At 37.9% G+C, this 25,854-nt stretch overlaps 1 protein-coding gene across 1 annotated transcript in view; it reads right to left on the minus strand.

The window, feature by feature from the left end:
• Positions 1 to 25,854, minus strand: part of NKAIN2 (Na+/K+ transporting ATPase interacting 2) — a 622,544-nt gene that overhangs the window by 153,544 nt on the left and 443,146 nt on the right. The window contains exon 4 of the mRNA XM_010861954.1: positions 10,619 to 10,819. Within this exon, the coding sequence (XP_010860256.1) occupies positions 10,619 to 10,819 (201 nt within the window). The remainder of the gene's footprint in view (positions 1 to 10,618; positions 10,820 to 25,854) is intronic.

Below are 25,854 nucleotides of genomic sequence, written 5' to 3' on the forward strand. Positions count from 1 at the left end.
ATCGTAATAATTGATCATGACTGGAAAAACATCTTAAAGGCAATGATGTTATATATGACCAAGGAAGATGGTAGCCTTTGTTGAAGTTCAACAGCTTGTCTTGTTTTAAAAAATACTCCATTTTACTATATTTTCATATACTTATTTCTTTCTGAAATAATTTATGACTATAAAGTTAAATATAAGAAATGGGATTCTACAGGGTTTACTGTATAATACTCTATGGAGGTAATTTCAACTTTAATATTCAAGAAAACCCAATTATTATTGATTTATCATAGGCTATAATCTTCTCTACCATGTTAAATGTATTGGTATTTTTATTCCACGGTGTTTCTAAGCATTCTGATAGATCAAGTGATATAATGTGATAAATCAAGTGATATTATATTATTGCTTTGGGGGTAAGCAAATGCTTCAAACATTACATATAGAAGCAGATACTGCAATTGATGATAATGGTTGATATGGGATAAAACTTGCCCCTGTGCTGGCTGGTGTGTTGTTACACTAAATAGTATCACACTGGCTTTAAGAATCATGGTTCTATCTGGGGAGTAAGTAAGCTTAGTAGGATTCAGTTCAGTTTTGCACACACTGCGAGTGAACCTGACGAAATAATAGTGTTCTCCAGAGCAGTGGAAGAAACTGAGCTAAGGAGAAAATAAATATACCACCTTTATTGTTTTCAAGGCAATTTCTTAGACATTATCTCATCTAGTTCATAATTACAAAATAGTTTATTATACAGCTGGGTGTAAAATTTAAGGATTGTTACTCCCAGACTGTGAATATTTTACCTGATAGTTCTGAACTTGCATGTAGGGAATACTAGTGGATATTAAAGGCAAGAAAAAAAATCTTAGATTTAATTTGACTTTAGAGACTGTTCAAGTTCTTGTGCTCCGTTTGTTCACAGACTCATGAAACTGCTCACCAGTATACAAGGACACCTTTCAGGAATAAAGCAAAATAAAATAAAGAGCGTGATAACTGATTGTTCAGGGTTTATTTTTACCAAAACTTGATTGACATCTGTGGATAAGACATGAAGGTGTTATGCTCTGAAGTGATTATGTTCAAGTGAATTTGTTATTTTCCAGAGAAATTGAGAGTAGAGTAGAAATTTAAACATGTGCCCATTTCAGAAGTATCCATTGGTCTCGATATTTCTTACTATCAGGGGTAAATCCAGTTGGGGTTCTAAACTTGGTTTGTAGAACATCATTTATGTGTTTTAGAACACTCAGTTGTACCAAGAAATGTCCTTTCCCAATTCTATTTAGGTCTTCCCTGGTGGCTCAGACGGTAAAGAATCTGCCTGAAATGTGGAAGAGACCTGGGATTGATCCCTGGGTTGGGAAGATCCCCGGGATTGATCCCTGGGTTGGGAAGATCCCCCGGAGGAGGGCATGGCAACCCACTCCAGTATTCTTGCCTGGAGAATCCCCGTGGGTGGAGGAGCCTGGCAGGCTGCAGTCCATGGGACTGCAAAGAGCCGGACACAACTGAGTGACTAAGCACAATTCTATTCACCACCTTCATTCTACTAATTAAGCAACTTTGTCCATTGGAAAAAATCCCCTGTTTACAGTTGAAATTTGATTCTTCTTCTCATATATTTGTGATGATTTGTATAAACTATTCTGATGTTACAGAAAGACAAATCACATTTATTTCCTTTACTGACAAGCAGGTCTGTGTATCTGAATACCTGGGAGAACGGGAGTTGAAACAGTGTGTTTAATATTTGAAGGCAAGCAGCAAAGCTGTTGAACCATTCTGGGATCTAGGAAAGAAACTGAGTGCTTGTCATTCTGTCCATTTCCATCACACGCAACAAGCCATTTTGTGCTAAAAACTTTTGAACAGTTTTGGACATTGGACTAGAATCAGAAGTTCTACACCAGCTCACTGTTCAATGTGGAGGAATGGTAAACAGTGTTTAAGTACATGAATTCGGTATTTGACCACAGGTTAGTTATGTGAGTAACTCTTCCCTGTAGCTCAAACGGTAAAGAATCTGCCTGCGATACAGGAGACTAGGGTTTGATCCCAGGGTCAGGAAGATCCTCTGGAGAAGGGAATGGCAATCCACTCCAGTATTTTTTTTTAATTAATTAATTTATTTTAATTGGAGTCTAATTACTTTACAATATTATGGTGTTTTTTGCCATCAGATCAGATCAGTCGCTCAGTCGTGTCCGACTCTTTGCGACCCCATGAATTGCAGCACGCCAGGCCTTCCTGTCCATCACCAACTCCCGGAGTTCACTCAGACTCACGTCCATCGAGTCAGTGATGCCATCCAGCCGTCTCATCCTCTGTTGTCCCCTTCTTCTCCTGCCCCCATTCCCTCCCAGCATCAGAGTCTTTTCCAATGAGTCAACTCTTCGCATGAGGTGGCCAAAGTACTGGAGTTTCAGCTTTAGCATCATTCCTTCCAAAGAAATCCCAGGACTGATCTCCTTTAGGATCAACTGGTTGGATCTCCTTGCAGTCCAAGGGACTCTCAAGAGTATTCTCCAACACCACAGTTCAAAAGCATCAATTCTTCCGCGCTCAGCCTTCTTCACAGTCCAACTCTCACATCCATACATGACCACAGGAAAAACCATAGCCTTGACTAGATGAACCTTTGTTGGTTTTTTGCCATACATTGACATAAATCAGCCACCACTCCAGTATTCTTGCCTGGAGAAGTCCATGGACAAAGAAGCCTGGAGGGCTACAGTTCATGGGGTCGCAAAGAGTCAGACACGACTGAGTGACTAACACACACATACACAACTAGTCATATAACTAATGTGTTTGACCCTGCAGTACAGGAAGGGAAGTGACTCTTAAGGCCCAGAAAGGAATTGGTAGAACAACCAGAACTGTGGTACCATCTTGGCATATAAAATCATCTCTCTGACCAAGCACCTTGCTTTTCTATGCAATTCATATTTGAGGAATCAGCAATAAAAGGAAAGGGATGGGACTAATATTTCTGGAGAAACTTTTGAAAAACATACCCACCTCTGCCCTGCCTCAGACAAAAGGACAAAAAATTTCTAGAAGTATATTATGTTTATAGTAATCTTTTAAACAGCTAGGTAAGTAATTCCTAGTGTCAGCTAGCATTAGCAGTCTGGGCTTTAGGGGAATGTATGGGGGATCCAAGACCGCCCTCTCAGCACTACCTGAGAATTAAATGCCTGCATCTTGTGCTGTGGCTCAGTCTGTAGGGACTGGGGAAGGAAGGGAGGAAAGAAGGAACAGAAAGAAAGAACGAAGAAACCACTGCTTTAGATTAATGGCCTCCAAACATTTTGGCTCCTGCATACCCTGAAATAAATTTTTCAAAATTCCACTTGAAACTATGTGGGCTTGAAACTATCTGCATTTGAAATTCATATTTGATATTTTTCATCATTAGTTTAAATGGCTTCAAAAGCACTTTATTTTGGCATAGTATACCTATCAATGTATTTTAAAGATATATTATTTACTTTTATATATCCAGTGGAATTTGAATACTGCTATGATATGTTCACTTTCTTTCATTTAAGAACACATGTACACACTTCTATAATGATGATTATGTAAAAAATAAAATTTCATTTTATGTCCATTTTTGATTAATACTAGAATGGGATGGAGTTTAGCATGAATTCTATTCTAGTTGTTTTTGTATTAGGTATTTATTTATCATAAATATATAATATAAATAAATATTTATTATATATAATACTATAAATATAAATATATTATAGATATTTATGGATAATATATGGATGATGTAAATATAAATATATAAATATATTATAAGTGATATATTACATAATATATTAGGTATATATTTATTTAGGAAAAATATTGTTCTTTCAAAAATAGAGAAGTAGTGAAGGCTTTTTGTTACAATGACATCACTCAACTTCTGCAGGTTCCTTGAAATTGGGTGCCACATTTACATATTTACCTATCATAAGAATTATTTCAAGTAATCTACCAATTGTAAGTCTATGAGGTTTTCCTTCAGTTTTAATGGAAGCAAAGAATTGGAAAGTTCTTGATTTGCAGCAGCAATTTCTGGGAGGTATACAAAGAACACCACCAAGATAAAATAAACAACAATTATACTTATAACTCTTTCTCATAAAGGCACCTAGATTAATCTGATGTATATAAAACTCGTGGGAAATATTTAATTTCAATATATTTGTTGATACAATATTTTTGTCCATGAAAAGTATGTGCCTCAAGTGTATTTGAATCAAATTATGGAGCTACAGGTTGTGTCCTGTGATTTCCCCTGTGCTTCTGTTTTGAAGCTTCTCTAGAACTCGTTGACAGTGTTCCATATGCTTTCTGCTAGATCTTTGGCTGACTTACCTAACAGTGATGGGAGATGCATGTCAATTCAGCAGCTTTCCAAGTGCTTCAGTAAGAGAGAAAGTATACAATTTCCTTATTTTTGCTTTTATAAAAAAAGTTTTGATTTTAATATCTGTGTGTTTTGCACCTTTTTTTCTCCCCTGATTTCATTGCACTCAAGCACATTTTAATGAATGCCTTAGAAATGCTGAATCACTGTGCCATTCTCCTGGGTCCCTAGATTGGGGGATAGAGGTGGAGAGGGAGATTTCCAGATATAGATTGCAAGACAGAGCTCCGTATTTACTTCCTAAATATTTGGAGTTGACCAGGTGCTACTACTTTACAGCTGTGAAAGTTAAAATGTTCGTTAACTCTTTCAAAATCAGTAAGTTTAAAAGCAGACTGTGCAAAGCACCGCTGTTAACACTAGTGTTTTTGAAAATCTTAAAGTTTTCTCTGTCAAAGATCATTTAGGAATCTTTTTATCTCTAGATAGGGCTTTGTGTAACTCACTGTCCAAACTGTAACATTTTTTGAGAGTGAAAATAGATACACACACACACACACACACACAAATTATGGAGCTACAGGTTTGGCTAATTAGTTTTTGCAAAATGACAATTTCAGTAACGTAAATGGCCAAATCATTTTTCATTGCATAACAGACATACCAGATCAAACTTACATTTTGTCTTAAAAACACTGTCTTAATTTTTCAGCTCAAATATTTCAAATGTCATCCTTGCACTTCTGAATACAACAATAGCTGAGTATCATCTGCTCACACCATTTTTCCCACTCACTTCTTTGAGATGGTGCAAGTTAACAACTTAGATTTAATATTTGCCATTTTAATAGCAATGTCCAAGGATAAGTGAAAATCAGAATCCAAATCTTTGAAAATCAAGCTTCCATGGATGTGTTTCCAGATTATAGGGGAAAAAACAGCATGAGCAATAAGGCCCTTTACTCTCATATATGCACCACACACTTCAGCAACATTCAGAGAAACAACATGTGCCATTACCAGAACAACCCCAGGTCAACTTGGATAAAGTTTGCATTTAGAATTTTGCAAATTTCTTCACCAGTGTTATTCCTAGGCAAATCCTAGCAAGCCAGATAGCAAATGTATATCATTAACTGGAAACGATTGGAAACATCTGTTGCTGCTGCTGCTAAGTCGCTTCAGTCGTATCCAATTCACGTGTGACCCCATAGACGGCAGCCCACCAGGCCCCCCGTCCCTGGGATTCTCCAGGCAGGAACGCTGGAGTGGGTTGCCATTGCCTTCTCCAAACTCTATCCATTTGAAAGGCACATATTTTACCTTCAAAATTTGTTTCACCATGGTATGTTGAACAATTATTTCCATCATTTCAAGCACTCTACAAAGTTTTATAGAGAATAGATGTAACTGAAGGATAAACTTGGCATTGAACCTATTTTTTTTAGCTATGAACTGTGTACAGGAACCTTTTACAAAGTTTTCTGTGACTTCCCTGCTAATTTGTAGACAGTTTCTAAACCAGTTTTAATGGCTGCGGGAAATAGTAAGCTTATTTATGTTTTTACCCATATCCTCTACTGGTCTCTTAAAAAATTAATAGTCAACTTGCTTAGAAGTGTGTCAGAAGTAAAAGAAATAAAGGAAAACGAAGCCTAGCAATTTTGGTTGGAGAACTTCATGTTAAATTTAGAGATATTGGTCCTTTGGAGGTAGCTAGAGAAGAAAGGGATTTTGTCTTCCAATGAATTATCTGAATATGTTTCAAAATAAAAAGTTACTTCAGTTATTATGATAAAAGTTTCCCTTAGTGGTTCATTTATTTACCTTTCTGTGTAAAACTTCTCCCTTTTCATTGTGTTGGTTACAGGAAGTGAGGTGTGTGTGTAATACAAATAGAAGGGGAAAAGGTGGAAGCAGTCACAGATTTCCTCTTCTTGGGCTCTAAAATCACTGTGAATGGTGACTGTAGCCAGGAAATTAGAAGACAATTACTTCTTGGCAGGAAAGCTATGACAAACCTAGACAGTGTGTTAGAAAGCAAAGACATCACTTTGCCGACAAAGGTCCATGTAGTCAAGGCTATGGTCTTTCCAGTAGTCATGTGCAGATGTAAGAACTGGACAATAAAGAAGGCAGAGTGCCAGAGAATTGATGCTTTTGAACTGTGGTGCTGGAGAAGACTCTTGAGAGTCCCTTGGAAAGCAAGGAGATCAACCAGTCAGTCCTAAAGGAAATCAACCCTGAATATTCTTTGGAAGGACTAATGCTGAATGCTGAAGCTCCAATACTTTGACCATGTGATGCTAAAAACTGACTCTTTGGAAAAGACCCTGAGCTGCCTAAGATTGAAGGCAGAAGGAGAAGAGGGCAACAGAAGATGAGCTGGTTGGATGGCATCACTGATTCAATGGCCATGAACTTGGGCAAGCTCTGGAAGATGGTGAGGGACAGGGAACCGTTGCATGCTGCAGTCCATGGGGTTATGAAGAGTCAGAAATGACTTGGTGACTGAACAAAACCAAATACAGATGAGGTATATATACCTCCCTTCCCCTCACCCATGGAAGACATAGCTAATTAATAGTGGCATTCTTTGCTACTGAAGAGAAGTCTGAATTCTGGGGTTTCATGAATCTGCTACCCATCAGCTGATGCTGGCATGCTGGTTTTAAGTCTGTTTTCCTATCCTTGGTACTGAGAAAAACTTAGATTAGCATGTCTGCCCTCCACATGTACTAGCTAAGAAATCTTGGGAAAGGCTTTGAGTCTGTCCTGCTGCCCTCCCAGGACAGTTATACAAATCAAAAGATTAAATTCCCGTAAATGCATTTTGTAAACCATACAGTTATAGTCACATTTTCTGAAGAAATCAGGTTCATTGTGTTGTAATGTAAACAGCATCATCTCTTTAGTTCGGCTCCTCCTGGGCTCTTTCCATATGTATTTATTTTATCTATTTTGTAGGTGCAGTTTAAAAAAAAATTTGGATTTTATTAAAACTGTGCACACCTGTATTCCCTTTGTACGTGATATCTGATCCTAACTAGAAGAAAATGCTGCTGGAGAAGGAGAACGCTGGAAACCTCACACCTGGCTGATCATTATGATGCTGTGGCAGTCCTTTCTGCTCGGCTGGAGGCTGTGTGATTAATAGCCTCTCTTCCCAATTATGTGGATATTATACTCTTCTTCCTTTGGCTGGAGATGGGAGATATCTTATGAATGTGCAATGCAAATGTGGGCTTTGTGAATGCTAATTTCAAAATCAGCTAGGAGTTGATTGGCAGGAAACCGAACAATGGGGTGACAGGCGTGCCAGGGGTTAGGAATCTGTGAAAGAGAGGCTGAGTGAAGGTGGAGAAAAAGAGCTGGAGAGATTTGGAGTTAATCAAGAGCCGTTGCTGGAACAGCAGCCATTTATGAAAACAGATCTAAGCCGGATATCCTGGAAGAGAGGGTAGCTTCAAAGACAGGTGAAAGAGAAGTGTGGGAGTTTAGCCGACTTCACAAAAAGCAGGACGGAACTAAGAAGCCAAGATGATGCCATAAATGCCACAAACGTATTCTCTGTACCACATTCCCAAAGTGTGTCTGTCTGCCCTGGGTGTGTACCCTGAGGAACCATGCCCATTTCTGACCTTGGCAGCCTCAAGGTCATTTGTTTCTCTAGATGCCAGCAGGGAGCATCACTCAGGAAGCGTTCACTGGACTGGACCGAACTAAACATTGGATTGTCAGGAAGATGATTTGAGGAACAGGAGAAGGGGAGAAGCAGAGATTCAAGCCACTGTTTTCATCCCTTGTTGTTGTTTGGTCACTAAGTCGTGTCCGACTCTTCGCAACCCCATGGACTGCATGCAGGATGCCTTAAACACGGCAAAAGAAGTGATCAGAATGACTGTAGGAACATTTAGTTGGAAGGCTTCTGCTAACTGGGCAGAGCAAATTGTTCAAGATCAGCCCTGTTTTGGTTTGCATTCTAAAACACCAGTTAAGATGGGCTAGGTTTTCTATATAGCAGATGCTTTCAGCCCAAGGCTGGCTAGGCCATAACAAACCCAAAGACAGAAAGTGTGTGGAAACTTTTCCAAAGAAACTGGCTTGGGCTGCTGACTTACTCTCTCAGGTGATCCAGGCAGCATAGCAAAAGAACTACCCCAGAAGGAAGAGCAGGTGGAAAGGGCAGAGGTGAAGATGCCACATCCTGTGATGACCTGCTCAAACTATTGCTCCAGTCAGCTGGGGGACGTGTAGACAGGAGGATGGAGAACCAGCAGCTTGATATATTGGTCGCATCTGCTCTTAGAGACACTCCATCCATCTTCTCTACACTCAGCCACTTTGCCTTTACAGATGATTTCTACTTATGTAAAAATATTTTTTTTCTTTGGGCAGTATGTCAGCCTTAACACATGCTTCCATGTCCAAATGTATTTCCTCAGCAAATTATCTGTGAACCAGAATTTCAGGGCGGTTTAATAAATCTGCGAGTATAGTTTATTCATACACACATTCATTCAAATAACTCTCTAAAATAGTCATATATTTAACTATCCATGCACACAGACTATATGTTTACATCATTCTTGATGATATTTGGAAGTTTTCCAAAAATTATGGATACAGTTAAAAAAAAAGATAAAAAGGGAGTTTCAGGGAAGGAACATTTTCTCTAAAATTCCTCTCTAACATGTAGGAAGACATTTTATCTGTCACTAAATACCAGAAATATTTTACTTTTCCCATATGAGAATGAATGCTTCACCTAAATGAATTTTACATAATGAAATGACTAGTTTCATTCCATCAAATCTCACTTTACTTAAATATAATAAAAATGAACAGTTATAGAATTTAAAACTATCATAGAAGCTTTTTTTTTTTTAATTAAGAAGTGCTTCAGGTTGGACACATTCAAGGGAGATCACTCAGTGCTTTAGCCAAGAATGTAATTCAAATATTGTGGAAATAATTTATGCTGCTTCTCAAATATTTACAGTTCTTCCTCCTTTCTGGCTGAATTGTGATTGGGTAGGAATCTGTATCTAGTTCTGGACAATGAACTACGAGCAGTGAGCTTCCTCTCTCAAGTAGGAGCATTTTTGTGCCAATGTAGACACTTCAGATCTCTTCCTGCCATCTGGCATGGCAACCATGATGACTGAGATGGTGGCTGTGCTCCTAGCCTTGTTTCCTTAGCGACCAGTGATTGGTAAAACTTCTTGCTCACCCATAAGAATAAACCTTTATGGTTTTTAGTCACAGAAACTTGGGAAGTGTTCATAGCACAACATATATAGTATATAATTATATATGTATATGCATGTTCATATATATTCCTCATTAAAAGATATAATAACTATATATATTAGTTATATAATCTAATACACACACTCATGTACTTTCTTTTGAAATTCCTGAAGAGTTTTATATGAACCAGCTGGTACCATTCTACCCAGAATATTTTATGTCCTGTTATTTAAGAATTGTGAGTTACTGTCATTCTCAAAGTAATTAACTAAAGAAAGGTAAAAAGAAGATTCTAATTGTATTATTTGTTGTTAAAGATTAAGACTGTGCACCTCAACTGAAGATCTATATAGAGTCTAAGAAAATACACATAGATCTGCATACATGATCTGTAATAAGTGGAGACATGTATAATAAAGTTGCCTTAACTTTATGAATCCCACAAAATTACACATTTAGCATTAGCGAAAGTTCTCACGAAAGGAAGGTATTTATCTCTTTATCATAGGAATATAATGTAAAATAATGTTTTATATAACATAGTAATATATTATACAAATGTGTTCTATAAATATACAAAAACAAAGGAATTATTTATAGCTACAACTTTCTTCCTGTAGAGGGAGCATTATTTATTGGCAGAATACTATGAAAAATAGGAGTGTGATAATCTAGAAGTAGAATTCATAGAAAAGCTGAATTGTTTTGAAAAAGAGAGACCGTGATAAAAGATGATGGATGGTACCTGGGGGAAATCTAAGAAGAAGATTTTAAGGGAGAAGGGAATTCCCAGAATTAGCAGCATACCCAGAAAGAATCACTCAGTCCACGACATAGCCTGGTTTAACCTGACAGATCCCTGTTAAAAGTGGCGGTGATTAGGAAAAAGCACACAGGCACCTTCTACCTACAGGTTCTAACTGCATGTGCTGAGTATACACAGAAATAAAACAGTTCGGGAAACACTAGAAGGAGTGGTTGGCTGTCAACACTTACTGCGAGGACAATCTGGAGGGAACTATGAGCCACTTCTATGTACTGGTACTCCAGAAAACACCCTGAGACCGTGATGTAGCGATGGTCTTCTGGGGCCCAGTCTGGGGCAGGAGTCACTGATGTCACCGTACATCCTGGTCCATTCTCCATCCACCAAGATCGGTGCATTGAAATATTAAAAGTCAGGATAAGGTCTGTCTCCTGCAAGAAGGCAATTTATATGGATGAGAATTACTTCACAAATGTTAGCTTATTTGGACTGATGTGCTTTAGAGTTTCCCATTTTGAAATGTGTTTTTCCCCCTCCCCTTGCTGTATTTTATATGCACAAAGAGCGAGTGTGCTCAGTTGTGTCCAGTTCTTTGAGACCCCATGGACTGTAGCCTACCAGGCTCCTCTGTCCATGGAATTTTCCAGGCAGGAACACTGGAGTGTGTTTTCATTTTATAGAAGGAAAAGCAGCATCTAAAGCCAAAGTTCCACCTGGAAAATATGTTTCTGTTAATTTCATTTATGAAGGTTTGCCTGACTACAATAATATAAATAAGAGTATTATTAGTAAAACTGTCAGACTTACATTGTTATACTGAAGAATCTTAGCTTTTAGAACTTGTAAATATTACAAAGGGAGTGGTTTTAACTATTTTGTCAACTGAAGTTCATCTTAAAAGTGCTATTTTCCTCTCCCTTAAAATATTTACCTTTTGTACATTTTTTAAGGGGCTTACCTGATGACTCAGACTGTAAAGAATCTGCCTGCAAATGCAGGAGATCCTGGTTTGATCCCTGGGTTGGGAAGATCTCCTGGAGAAGAGAACGGCTCTCCGCTCCAGTATTCTTGCCTGGAGAGTTCCATGGACAGAAGAGCCTGGCAGGTTATAGTCCATGTGGTCACAGAGAGTTGGACACGACTGAAGTGACTAACTCGCATTGCACATTTTAAATGTTAAAACTATACACCAGTTTGGCAAAATTTAACATAATATTGTGGTTAGTGGTAAAATATGTAAGACCTTTACTTAATAAAACAGTATAGCTTGCCCCTCCATTATTATTTTAGAAAATCAGGATCTTTTCGATCTTGCCCACTTCCACTATAAAATTGGTCATAATATTTCTTATAAAATATCATTAGCAAATTATTGAAGGGTGAAGATAGTTAAGTCAACAACTTTAGATGAGGTACAGCCTGTTAGGGGATGTGCAGCTACAAATGGAATGAAGGTAGTGTCTGAGCTACAGAGCTTGAAATCACATACACAAATGTGGAGCTACCAGTAGCACAGGGACAAATGTTGTTTTCCAGGAAGAGAATGGTTAGAAGAAATACATCAGATACATCTTAGTATTTAACAAGTCATGAGGGAAGATGATTTCTAACAGAGAGGTTCAGTGGTGGAAAGGGAATTATTTGTTTCAGTGATAAAGCTGCAAGATAATCATAGATGCCAGCTACTCTCATTCCAAAATGAAGTGCTTAATAGAAAATATTAAGATATGTCCACTTAAACTGAACTTATGAAAGCGTTGAACGTAACTGATCAGGGAATTTGGGGAGGGGAAAGAGTATTCTTTTAATGTGCTAAGTCGCTTCAGTCATGTCCGACTCTCTGTGACCCTATAGACTATAGTTTGAGCTATGTTATGAGTCTCATCATCTCCATAGAGTGGTGGTAGGGGAGGGGATAATTTCTCTTTTCTTCAAGACTATTGAGAAAGGCTTCAAAATGTCCTTGGATCCTGGGAGATACAACAGATTAGTTTCTGACTCAGGCAAGATGAACTTCAAAATAAAGCCCATGGAGCTACCTGTTACGTGGTCAAAGAGTCTGGTTTTTATTGCATTAGTTGATTTTTGATGGTGAATCAGTCTAGTATAAATCCCACTTGGTTGTGTTGTGTAGTTATTTTTGTACATTGTTGAATTTTGTTTGAAAACATTTTGTTGAGGATATTTGCATCTATATTTGTAATAGGTATTGATATGTAATTTTCTGTAATGTGGTTATGTGGCTTTGGCATTAGATTAACACCAACTCATAAAATCAGTTAGGAAGTTTTCCATTTGCTTCTATCTTCCAGAACAGACTGCAGAAAATTGAGATAATTTATTTCTTAAATGCTTGGTAGAATTCACCAGTGAACCCCTCTGGGCCTGGGGCTTTCTGTTTTGAAAAGTTATTAATTGATATAAATATTGAATATACATATTTATATTCAGTATATTTAATGGACATAGACCTGTTTCTTCTTGTGTGACTTTTGGTAGTTTGTGACTTTAGAGAAATGTGTCTGTTTCAGTCTGTTTCATCTAGATTATCAATCTTGTAGACATGGAGTTCAGCTCTGTACTGAAGTCTCTCTTCTCTACCTTAGCAGTGAAAATAAAATTTGTCTTGCCATGTTTAACAAATGTCCAGTGAATTTTTTTCTTAACAGCTCTCATACCTTTCTCTTCCTTAATTTGCTCTCATTTCACAAAGTACATAATTCACTAGCTTTTTTTAAGAATAGGTGAGTGACTAAGTCTGAAGTGTTTTTTACCTTAATTTTATATTGACTGATATTTTGGCTGGATCTATTCTTTTTTGTTGAAAATCATTTTCTCTCCAAACTGTGTGGACATTTCTCCATTATGTTCTAGTTTCTGTTATTACAGTTAAGAAACCTGATGTCATTTTTTTCCCTGTAATTTTTTTATGTAACCTGTTTTCACTCTTTTGTTCTCTTGTGTCTTTTTGTTTCAAAAAGTGAAATAGTTCAAAAACATCAAAAAGTGTAGAAGATAGTCTGAAAAACCATTACACCCACCACTCAGTTTCATTAAATCTTATATTTGCTTTAAGACATTTTTAAATAAAATTTTATACATATAAATGATGCCTCATCTGAGGTCTTCCTAAATATGATTTCCCTCTCTCTCTCCACAGATAATTACTATCTTGATTTTAGTGTTATTATTCTCATGAAAGTTTTTTGTAGTTTCACTGAATATTTACATATTTATTTATAATATAAAATGAAGGTTTTTTAGGTTTTAAATTGTTTATGTACTCTTATATGTTTTGGTTCCATGTTATATTTTTAAGGTTTATTGATATAAAAAAATTTTAGCTTCAAATTCTGAACTTCATTAAGACAGTATCTTGATGGGTTTCTTTTGCACTTAGTTTGTAGAGCATCTGGAGGGTCTTTCCATCCAAGAGCCATTTACTTTCATTCTAGAAGTCAACCTACATTATACCTTTAGTGGTTCCCTCCAGACTTTTTCTGTTACTGCAGGAAATTCCTTTCAGACAAATTCCTATCTGTCTTCCAGGATTGATCTCTTACGTTCTTATTTTTTCTTTCCTATTGTTCATATCTTACATTTCTCTTTAGTCTCTTGGAGATTTTCTTTACCAAGTCTTCCCAAACTTATGGAAACATATCTTTAATTTTTAATACGTTGAACTTTCAAGAGCTAATCCTTCTCCAATTATTGTTTTTATATAGTTAATATTCAGAGAAGGCAATGGCACCCCACTCCAGTACTCTTGCCTGGAAAATCCTGTGGATGGCGGAGCCTGGTAGGCTTCAGTCCATGGGGTCGCTAAGAGTCGGACACGACTGAGCCTCTTCCCTTTCACTTTTCACTTTCACGCATTGGAGAAGGAAATGGCAACCCACTCCAGTACTCTTGCCTGGAGAGTCCCAGGGACGGGGGAGCCTGGTGGGCTTCCATCTATGGAGTTGCACAGAGTCGGACATGACTGAAGCAACTTAGCAGCAGCAGCATAGTTAATATTGTTGAATTGTTTCCTGGCTATAACTTTTCTTATCTTCTGCATTCTTAATCTTTTAAATTGTGTTTCCTACATTGTTTTAGATTTATCAAAGTTACTTATTTTTACTAAATAAGTAATCAGATAAATAAATAATATTAACAGTAACTATTAAGGATCTATCATGTGCCCTAGGCAATGTTCCTACCTTCATGAGTGTTAATTTTTCAGTGGATGAAATGGATAACAAATATATAAATGTATGAAAATATGTATGTAATGATTAATATATGCAGAAATAGAAACTTAAGTAAAGAAATAGAGTAACAAAGAATTGGGTGCTGGGGGGGGGGAGTGTAATGCAATATTACATACATTAGTAAGAAAAGATATCTGGTTATTTTGTATTTGCACAGGGCTCTGAATGAAGTGTAGGAGTAAAGAGAGCAGGTATGGGACGAGCATTCCAAGCAGAGGGAAGAGCCAGTGGGAACACCCTGAAGATTTTCTATTACGTTTATTTTTTTCTGACTTTCCTATTTGAGCTGTTCCTTAGAACTCTCTCATAAAAGTTCATACCAAAGAGAAACTAAAACTTGATTGGCATTTTGTCATGCATCAGTGGGCTAATCAGCTGGTGTCTTTCACACATGATTACTGGGCACTGCCTTCCAAGTGCTCCGTTTGTAGAGATTGGTATAACTTTGTTCTGGGTCTTCCAGTTTACCTATGGCTACACACCAGAGCACAGCCTTCCTGGGTTGAATGGAGAGGAGCTGATGGTTTTGCTACATAATATGCAGACTTTTTTTCACTATACAGCCTTTAATTTAATGCTCATGTATTCAGAAACTTAGCTTGTACCTCCAGTATTCTCGCCTGGAAAATCTCATGGACAGAGGAGCCTGGTGGGCTATAGTCTACGAGATAGCAACCTGTGCTTCAAAGGCGTAACCTATTCAGAGGAGAAGTATGGTTGCATAGACTAAAGGAAGAACCTTGGGGCAATCTAATTTCCTCTTGAACAGATCATTCAGTTCTTCCCATTTTTAATCCTGGACCTCACATACTCCCCCTCCTTCTAAATCCTGACTTTCCAAAGGGTTCCATGCACACTGGAACCCACTGCATGATCATAAGTTTTAGGTTTTTCCATTTTTCTAAGTCACTTGCAAATCCTCTACTTTCTGTCTTCCCCAAACTGTTGACACTTCTTGTCCATTCTCTTTTTACTGTGTGTTCATCATTTTTTTTATTCTTTAGTATTATTTGGTGGAGTTTCAGGATGAAATGTAAGTGCATATATTCAACCAACAATCTTAATTGGATAGTTTCTAGAATTAGCTTATATTCTTATTCATTTTCATGTAATTAAACAGAGACCATTTAAACAAAAGGTCTCTGTGTTTGTGTGCATTATTTTAATCACAAAATATAAATTCCTGCTTGTAAAATAGACAATAGAAAGGCCCCCTTGAAGTCCCTTTAAGTGCAACAGAAATTCCTGAGGTGTGAACTGCTGTTCCATGCATAATTGATAGATTATTCAATTCCCATATGCTTTGTAATTTTGTGTTCAAAGTTATAAGGACCTTAGAGACAAAGAATGAGTCTTGCTAGCACAGAATAAGGCATAAAATCGCAACCAATCCATACAACCAAATTTTCTATGGATTCACACTGAAAAACATATAAGATAGGTTCAGAATTGTAAGATTCAAAAAAATTTTTTTAATCTAAAAAGACTTTAATAATTACATGTTCAGATCAGTATAGTGACAAAAATTTCTATCAGTATATTTATTCATCTCTCTTAGTAACTCTTCAAAAAGTTCAGATTAAAGGACCTCATTATGGTCATGTCATTTTTCAAAATAGCAGGGTCTGATGTGTTGCATGAAAGCTGTTATTAGGCTTATAAAGTTGTTTCTGATGGGGTTGTATGTATTCAGGGCAATGTAAGAAGCCTAATTGCTCAACAAAAAATAAGCAAGCATTTGATAATTAAAAAAAAAAATAGGTTGACAAGTAAATGAGAAAATGATACTAGTAATGTCTAAGAATTTCAACGTAAAGCTAGAATTTGCTTTAATAATTTATGGCATTTGGTGCATAATTTATTCTAATTGTAAGCAACTGATTCTATATTGCAGAAGTTAGAAGGAGAAGGTCAGAGTGATAAGCTTTGAGTTGTAGTTTAAAAAGCCAGAAATATTTTCTCAGATTTTTGGAATTTTCTTACTTAGTTCTTCTTTTTGAATAATAATATTGAAATTTGATTCTCTCCCTGCTATAGATTGCTTAGTTAATGTCTAGAAGTCTAGTTATCGGTATTCGAGTTCCAGTTCAGTCGCTCAGCCGTGTCTGACTCTCTGCGACCCTATGAATTGCAGCATACCAGGCCTCCCTGTCCATCACCAACTCCCGGAGTTTACTCAAACTCATGTCCATCGAGTTGGTGTCAGTATAGTTACTAATAAATATTAATTGTGCAAAATACTCTACCAGGCCATGACGAACAGAAGAGATATAAAATGCAATCTCTAACATTACAGGGCTTATTTTGGAGGATGAGATAGATGGGGATAAAACATAACAATAAAAGGAATAATTTGATAAGTGAGAGATGTGGACTATTTGTGTCTCGGAACTCAGAGGGTGTGTTGCCTGTGGGCTCTGGTGGGACAGACTTTCAGAGATGGGAACGCTAGCTGGGGTCTAAAACAGGATCCAGGTTAGAAAGATCCACAACCTGGGGAAAAAAAGACCATTTTAGGTAGCATAGACCAAATAATAAAAATTGTAGAGCTAAGAATACTTGTGTATTTAAGGACAAGTAGCCTTATTTTGGGGGTTTCCCAGGTGGCTCAGGGGGTAAAGAATGTGCCTTCAGTGTAGGAGACGCAGGAGACTTGGGTTTGATCCCTGGGTTGGGAAGATTCCCCTGGAGGAGGGCATGGCAGCCCATTCCAGTATTCTTGCCTGGAGAATCTCATGGACAGAGGAGCCTGACGGGCTATGATCATTGGGGTTGCAAAGAGTTGGACATGACTGAGCACAAGCATGAGCCTTATTTTTTCATGAGGTGAGCGTTTCTAAGGAAGAGTATAAAAGCATTTCAGAAAGATGCACTGGAGAGAGAATGGGGAATGACTTAAGTCCCAAACCAAATACCCTGGCTTATTGAAAGACTTTTGATCAGGGACAGGACATTGGCACTATCAAGCATGAACAGAGAGAGATTAGAGTCAACATAATCAAGTCCCCTTCAGGACTGGGGTGGACAGTGCAGGAAACGTGGTAAGACCAGTGCAGTCATGATGGAGTGATCACACGGATGCTGTGAAACCCAAATGCTTCATCTTAATCACCCCACACTATTCTGCTGTGTTCCCTGAGAGTCCAGGTAGGTGCGACCAGGACCACCTCAGAGGACTACTTAAGTAATACTTTAATACTCTCCGAGTCAGAATGGGAAATAGTCTAAATTACATTAAAACACACTTCTGGTGATGATATTAGAGGAATGCCAAACAAGCACATTTAATGGTATGAAGCAAACTTTAACAATAAAAATACTCTGGAAGGTCAAATATTTATATTAATAAAAGCATATATATTTAGACGTTAGAGCTAAGAGAAGCAGTTAGAATTGAACCTGTGATTTGAATGGCATCGGTAATTAGCTGAGGATATGGAGTTGGGATAGTGGGAAAGGCTATATTTGACACCAAGAATCACTTATTCTCAATTAACTCATTTTTTACAACTAATACACACTGGGTTAAAGTTTATAAGATCATCAGAAAGCACTGTGTTATATCTCATTGCCAGTATCTACATGTGGATACTAATTCATTAGGAAACTGAAAAAGTCATTCAAATTATGATCATTCATTGCTTAGATTCATTCAAATTATGATCATTCATTTCCAGCTGGTGAACTGAATATTCTAACCCTAAATATAATTGTTTTCTTCTGTTAGTTATACAGTCTGTTTCTTTAAATATATAGTCCATAGAATTCTCTCAGCCAGAATACTAAACTGGGTGGCCTTTCCCTTTTCCAGGGGATCTTCCCAACTCAGGGACTGAACCCAGGTCTCCCACAATGCAGGTGGATTCTTTATCAGCTGAGCCACACGAGGGAAGCCCAAGAATACTGGAGTGGGTAGCCTATTCCTTCTCCAGTAGATCTTCCCGACCCAGGAATTGAACCTGGGTCTCCTGCATTGCAGGCAGATTCTTTACCAAATGAGCTATCAGGGAAGCCCTTAAATATAGCTATTTTCTTCTATTAATATATGCTGAAATCTATGCAAACCTGCTTATACATATAAAAACTCTATTGCTAAATTTATCCTGGTAACACAAGAATCAGTAAAAACAATTATTTGTTCCAGATTCCAGGAAGAAGGAGCTAAGAAAATATGGTTTTGAGAAGATACTCAAAATTACAAATGCACTTTATTAACAAGTTGAATGAATGTTGCACACTTAGGAATGTAGCCCAGAACATAAGGGAGTTCGTATCAACCAACTCCAAAATCCAAAGATGTAATTCATCCTACTGTGATAAACTTAAGTAGATGGAACACTAAATATACCTCTGTGCCCCACTTTCTTCTAGAATTCTGGATTATGGGTAACTTTGGCATTTGGCTGATTATGGATCATAGTTCAGTATGATACCGTTGGTATTGTTAGCTCCAGTTCCTGGCTCCTGTCTTTAGTTATTCAAGGAAAGATTAAGAATATGTTCCTGTGAGCATGAAAAACATTACAAACACTGCTCTAAAATCAAATGAGGAAAATCTGATATTTGGATTTCTAATATAGAATGTTTAAAGTTCATCACCATTATATGTTTTCATTATTTCTTGCCTGGAAACAGGTTTCTCATGTCTGTGTTGCAGTAAAGGCCATTATTTCACTTTTCTAAATCTTATTCTAATTGCCACTTTGGTCCAGATAAATGTTTTATGTTACCCCACAACTGGTCTGCACCCTCTGCATTGTGTGAGTATTATTGCAAAAGTTTTAATGAAATCCTCCTCAGTACTTCCTTTTAGGGATTCCCTGCCGGTAAAGAATCTGCCTGCAATGCAGAAGACCCTAGTTCGATTCCTGGGTCCAGAAGATGCCTTGGAGACGTGAATAGCTACCCACTCCAGTATTCTGGCCTGGAGAATTCCATGGACTGTGTATAGTCCATGGGGTCTCAAAGAGTCGGACACAACTGAGTGACTTTCACTCACTTCCTATTAACATCCTGCACTTATCTCTGCACTTTTTCCCTTTTAAATTATTTTTTATTAGAGTGTAGTTGCTTTCCAGTGTTGTGTTAGTTTCTACTGTACAACAAAATGAGTGAGCCATACATATACATGTATCCCCTCTCTTTTGGACTTCCTTCCTGTTCAGGTCATCACAGTGAATTATATAGAGTTCCCTGTCTATACAGTGTGTTCTTGTTAGTTATCTGTTTTACACATAGTATCAATAGTGTATTTAAATTAATTCTTTGGGCTACCCCTTCTAACAGCTTTTCTTGATTAATTCCTTTCCTTTTTCAAGATCATAATGTTATACTTGCTGTGTGTGTGTGTGTATATATATAATGAACAAAATCATCTTGGTCCATTGTTTTCCTCTTGTGGGTAAAGGGGTATGTTAAACCCCAATATAGTCACTGTTTCTGCTCAAGAAATGCATATTAACTCTTAGCTAGAAAAGAAAGTCTGCATTTTGAATATAAAGAATTTCGTTTCAAGGTGATCCTTGTATGTTGTGAAAGAGCTGTAAAGATGGAAGGGAGAGAAGGAGGGAGGGAAAGCAAAGGAAAAGATGGCAAGGAAAAGAAAGAAAGAATTCAATAAGGAAGCTGCCATACTATGTTAAAGTTAATTGAACCTCCAGGCTCAGAATTCTTGATTATTTTTTTACTTCCAAAGTTAGGACTTATCAGCAATGAGTGGGATCTAAGTTTGGCAAAATGAGTCTTGTCTCTTTCACACCCTTCCTAACAGATGCTAGAGGCAGAATTTTCTCAGCTGGTTACAATAATGAAAGATCAACTTCTCACTGACTTTATAGTTTTCGATGTAGTGAAACCTCTTCAGGCAGCTTTTCCTGCTGTTTTTTCACTTTCTCGTTTGTTCCCTCCCTGCAGGTATCTTTTCCCATTTTGTGAGTGTTCCTTTCCCGTCTAAGAGCCCTGTAAAGTGATCTGCATTCACTCTAGGGGATCAGGGAGGCAAGGACGGGTTAGCTATTTCAAGAGATTTCACTGCCATTTTGGCACTCATCTGAAGGCCACCGTATTCTTTGTTTTTAAAGCACTTGTATGTGGATTTTTAATTGTCATAGAGGCTGATGATACTGAAGGCTTGGTGACATTCAGGAACACAGAAATGTCCTCCTCAGTGGTCCCCCACCATCACTGGCCATCATTATCCCACCTAGATGTACAGTCCCCCCCAAGTACTTACATCACCATTTTTCCAAAGTTGGAAATGCTGGCTTGGATAGTATCTATGCTTGCCTCCAAAGATTTTAACTTATCAATGGAATTGAATTGGGAGGGCAATCACATTTTGATCCACAGTTTAAAGTATCTGTTAGTTAAATTTGTTACCAGAAAGGCTAATAAAGTTTTATGTCCTTTCCTTTCTTCATTCATTCTCTGGGAGAGAATAATTCATGGGAATATGACCAAAGAATGGTAGCAAGATGCAGAGGGGCCAAGCGCTAATGTTATTGATGCTTAAGTTTATTTAGTCATTTTTTCAGTTACTGAGGACCATAACTAGAAATGAAATGAAGTACTAGTGAATATAAAATTTGTAAAAACCTTTGTAAATCTGTTCATTTCTAATATAAATATCTCCTAAGTAAATATCGCTCAGTCGTGTCTGACTCTTTGCGACCCCATGGACTGTAGCCTATCAGGTTCCTCCATCCATGGGATTCTCCAGGGAAGAATTGCTATTTCCTTCTCCAGGAGACCTTCCCAACCCAGGGATTGAACCCAGGTCTCCCGTGTTGTAGGCAGACACTTTACCGTCTGAGCCACCTATTGTTAAGTTTGAGAAAATATATATGCTGCAGAAAGAAAGGAAAACTATGGATTTATTACCTAGTATATGCCTCAACAACATTTAGAAGTAGAGATTACCATCTTTATTTAACAGAAGAAAAAAATGAGGCCTGGAGGGCATATATAATTGCATGAAGTTATTTTTATGAAAGATGAAAGTAGGTTTCAAACCTATTTTTGTCCGACTTCATGCGTTCCCCTGGATCTTTCTACATCTTAAAGAAATTGTTTTTACCTCCGAATCAGTCATTGCCAAAACACCATATTTGGTACTCTTTAGGAGGAAGTTGTAGAGTAAAAAACGGTGGACTCATAATTCATACCATTTATTGAAAAAACTTCTAAATGCTGTTCAGAAGTGTACACAGCGCTATAAAAGACCTTGACATGTCCTCTTAGGTGGTTTGCCAACACTAATCCAAAATTCATTGTGCCCTGCATTTACAGTAGAGGTATATTAGCCACGCATTTGGATGAAGAAGCTTTTAAAGATATTTTAGTTGTACTTTATTCACATGAGAGAATTTTTTTTTAAGTGGTAAGATTTGTCTCTTGTCTTGTTTTACCCCGGCAAGTATATAGATCAATACCGCTTAGAATTTGTGCAGACAAATATAAATAAACCTCTAAGTCTAAATAAAACACCTCTTTAAGTATATGTACCTATTTTCTTTGGATGGCTTCCAAAGAGCTCTTTGCAGCTTTTGTAATGCACAAGACCAAGAGGCTACTTGTGGGAAAGTCACTCACGGTCTTTCTAGAAGAAAATACTGAGAAACAGGAAAATGCTCATCATTACTTTTCTATGGGGAAGCATGTAGATCCTTACTCTCCTTTACAAAGAGGGGATATCCTTCCCAGAAGTCTGAGAGAACATAGAAGTGGAAGCTGGGGACACAAATATGAGGAAAGAAATGATCCAGTAATTTTGTTGCAGAGGTGAAAAGATGAGGAAGTAAGGCGGTGGACAGAGTAGTTCGTTCCAGAAATGGTGCTGATATTGCCACAGCATCAGTCACAACTTAGGCCTTATTTAAAAGATGTGCTTCCTTCCAACTCACTCTTTTCCTTCACGCTCCTACAGAAAGCTATCATTCTCTATCAAATGTTCTTTTCTACTTATTGGTGATTCTCTTCTCAAGAGTATCAAAAGTGACCTGAGAAGTCTTGTGAAAAGTAATAGCTTAATAATTCCCCATTCAAAAGCTCAGATTCATAAACCAAGAGGCAATTTGAATGTACATCATACATGTTAGCCTGTCCAAAATGGAGTTGGAAATCCCATTGAGAAAAAAGTTGTGTACAATTTTAAGTTATAGTGGATTTTGTTAAGCTACCTCAATAAAGGAATAATAAAGTAACTGCTATTTTCCGGCAATGGACATAGGGATTATGTGACACCCAACCTTCTCATTCAGCTGAGGGATCTTTTGCAGTTTCTTTGTCAGACTGTTTCAGAGTTTGCATCTGAAGACAGGCACTGACAAAACTACATTCTTTGTCTAAAGTAGTTGTAGGGTCTAAAAACAATGTCTTATGAGGCATTTTGAGAGAATTTGGGTTGAATTGTTTGGAAAAGACTAAAAGGGATTCTTATAATTGCCTTCAAATATTTAAAGAAATATAAGAAAAACAGAGGGATCAGACTCATTTATATTTAACTTTAGGGAGAAGCCAAAGATTCAAGCCAATGAATTTATCTGGGCGGTAAGGCAGACAATTCTCAAAGGATTAGAAGTGCTCCCAAATAGAATGGGTGGTGTTGTGAGCAGTGAATCCCTGTAGCTAGTGGTATCCATGCAAAGACTGGGTGGTCCTTCAAGAGTGAGGGTTACACTCAAATTTTACACAATCTCTTCCCTTAAAATGATTCTGTGATGATGTGAGTAGAGAGAAACTAAAGATCATATATGACATGATTATCTATTACCCAGGTTTATTCAGTACCACTGAAATAGGGAATGTAAACTACAGAGCATATCACTCAATCTAGTTCATATGAAATGACTTAGAAAAATAAGCTATAATTTTAAATCTATAATGACTAGTTTATGCCCAACTGTTAATAATTTGCCTCTATTGACAACTACTCATTTTAGCTCTTAAATATACTGCACTATGCTGTAGTTGACAATGATTATATATAAATTCTCAGCACCAGGCACTTAGAGAATCTCTTTAGGAGTATCAAAATCACTTAAACACTCTCGTGAAAAGGAGCAATTTTAATCATTTTTCACCAATCAGTGATTGTTCACAGAACCGAGAGAATGGCTTGAATTTACCCAATGAATCTGAAAAGGTTCCTACAAAATTGAAGCAATTTAAGAATTTAACCTAGTTAGAATATCATAAAGGTTACTCGCTATTATAGAATATAGCAACATGGGTTTTTTTTAATTAAAAATTATTACTGAAAAATGCTCACCAATATCTGCTCGTCCAGCAAGTTGCAATCATTTTATAATAGTGACATCAAAGACCACTGATCACCACAACAGACACCATCATAGTGAAAAAGCTTGAAATATTGTGAGACTTACCAAAATTCTCAGAGACAGGACATTAACAAAAACGGTGCTGACAGACTTGCTCCGTGCAGGCTTGCCACAAACGTTCAATTTGTAAATAATGCCCTCTCTCTGAAGCACCATAAAGCAAAGCACAATAAAACAAGGTATGCCTGTAATTAAAGCCCCACATGCTTTGCTGGTTTTGTGTCTTACACTTGTGTTCATATTTAAAACAAAATTCTGTTTTTGTCAAACAGATCCCAATAGACAACCAGCTTTGCTTTTGGGAAGTTTTTTTTTCCCCCTTGGTGAATATCTCTTCACAAGCAAGGGCACCAAGTAGCTTGGTGAAATTCTTTAAAATACATCAGAGAGAATTTGCAAGCACATATTGTGAATTGACCCCTTCTGGCATTCATGGTGTTTCTGCTTATCAGTATCAAAACATTATTATCCTACACACACTGAATGATTCCTCAACATTGATGAAACTCTACCACAGAATATCATCGTGGAACTTTGTTGATCACTGAGCACATTTTATTACTTATTATTTTACATTATCTCTACTGGGTTTTCTTCTCTCTGTAAACAGGCTTTGGTCTTCACTAGCTCTTTAAAAACCACCACTATCAAGCCCACTTATATTGATCGTCCTTGGCCACAGCTGCCCTCTCTCTCCACCATGCCTTCAATAGACTTCATTGCAGTGAGCAGTGCATCAGAACCACGTGGAGGGCTGGTCGAATCACAGGCTGCAGGCACCACCCCCAGTTTCTGATTGGTAAGTTTGGAGCAGGGCCGAGAATTTACAAGCCCTAACACGTGGAGGTGGAGAAGGCAATGGCACCCCACTCCAGTACTCTTGCCTGGAAAATCCCATGGATGGAGGAGCCTGGTAGGCTGCAGTCCATGGGGTCGCACAGAGTCGGACACGACTGAGCGACTTCACTTTCACTTTTCACTTTCATGCTTTGGACAAGGAAATGGCAACCCACTCCAGTGTTCTTGCCTGGAGAATCCCAGGGACGGGGCTGCCGTCTATGGGGTCCCACAGAGTTGGACACGACTGATGCGACTTAGCAGCAGCAGCAGCAACACGTTCCCAGGTGATGCTGATAGGGCTGATCCAAGAACTCTGAGACTCAGGGCTCTACCAGCCGTGCCTCGTGCCTCGTACTGCTTGTCAGTTTTCACAGCTAGAGCCATTTAACTCACACGTGTTGATTGTGCCTCGTGCACATAGGAAGGAATACACGCTCTTCATTGGGTCAGTATGATGTAAGGCTACAGCAGATTTGATGTGGGCAGTAAAGCTGAGCCTTTAACTGAGTTTTCCAGCTCCCTTACTTCATTCCTTCCTGGCTTCCTTCCTGGACAGACTACTTTTTCTGGGACTAAGACACTTTGATTTCCCTCAGCCAATTCCTTCTGGAAGCTGAAGATCAGCAGGTAAGTGCATTTCCCATATCTGGGAATCTACCTGCTTGCCTTCTGGACATTCGTGACCCTGTGCTTGCTCTGGCGTTTTTGGTTTGCCTGCACTGATTTCTTTTCATTGCTTGTTGTTGAGACTTTGAAGTTTGCCTTTTCTGTGCCAGTAAGTCTGGTGTCCTGGAGGTAGCATTCCTGGTCCTGATTTTGAATACCTCAGGCTGCCTTCTTTGCTTTTCAGGTGTGGTATTCGATTGAACAATGTCGTTTCTCTTTCAGTCACTGGTGCCTAGTCCTTCCCTCTCTTGATTTCTCATTGTGCTTCCAGTCCTCTCAACCCCAGGCTCCATCTCCCGCACATTCTTAGCTCTGAGAATCAGTGCTGGCTTGGTCTTTTACCTCTATGAATAATTGCTTTTCTGGTAA

Source organism: Bison bison, unplaced genomic scaffold (genome assembly GCF_000754665.1).
Source record: "Bison bison bison isolate TAMUID 2011002044 unplaced genomic scaffold, Bison_UMD1.0 scf7180017864473, whole genome shotgun sequence".
Taxonomy (NCBI): domain Eukaryota; kingdom Metazoa; phylum Chordata; class Mammalia; order Artiodactyla; family Bovidae; genus Bison; species Bison bison.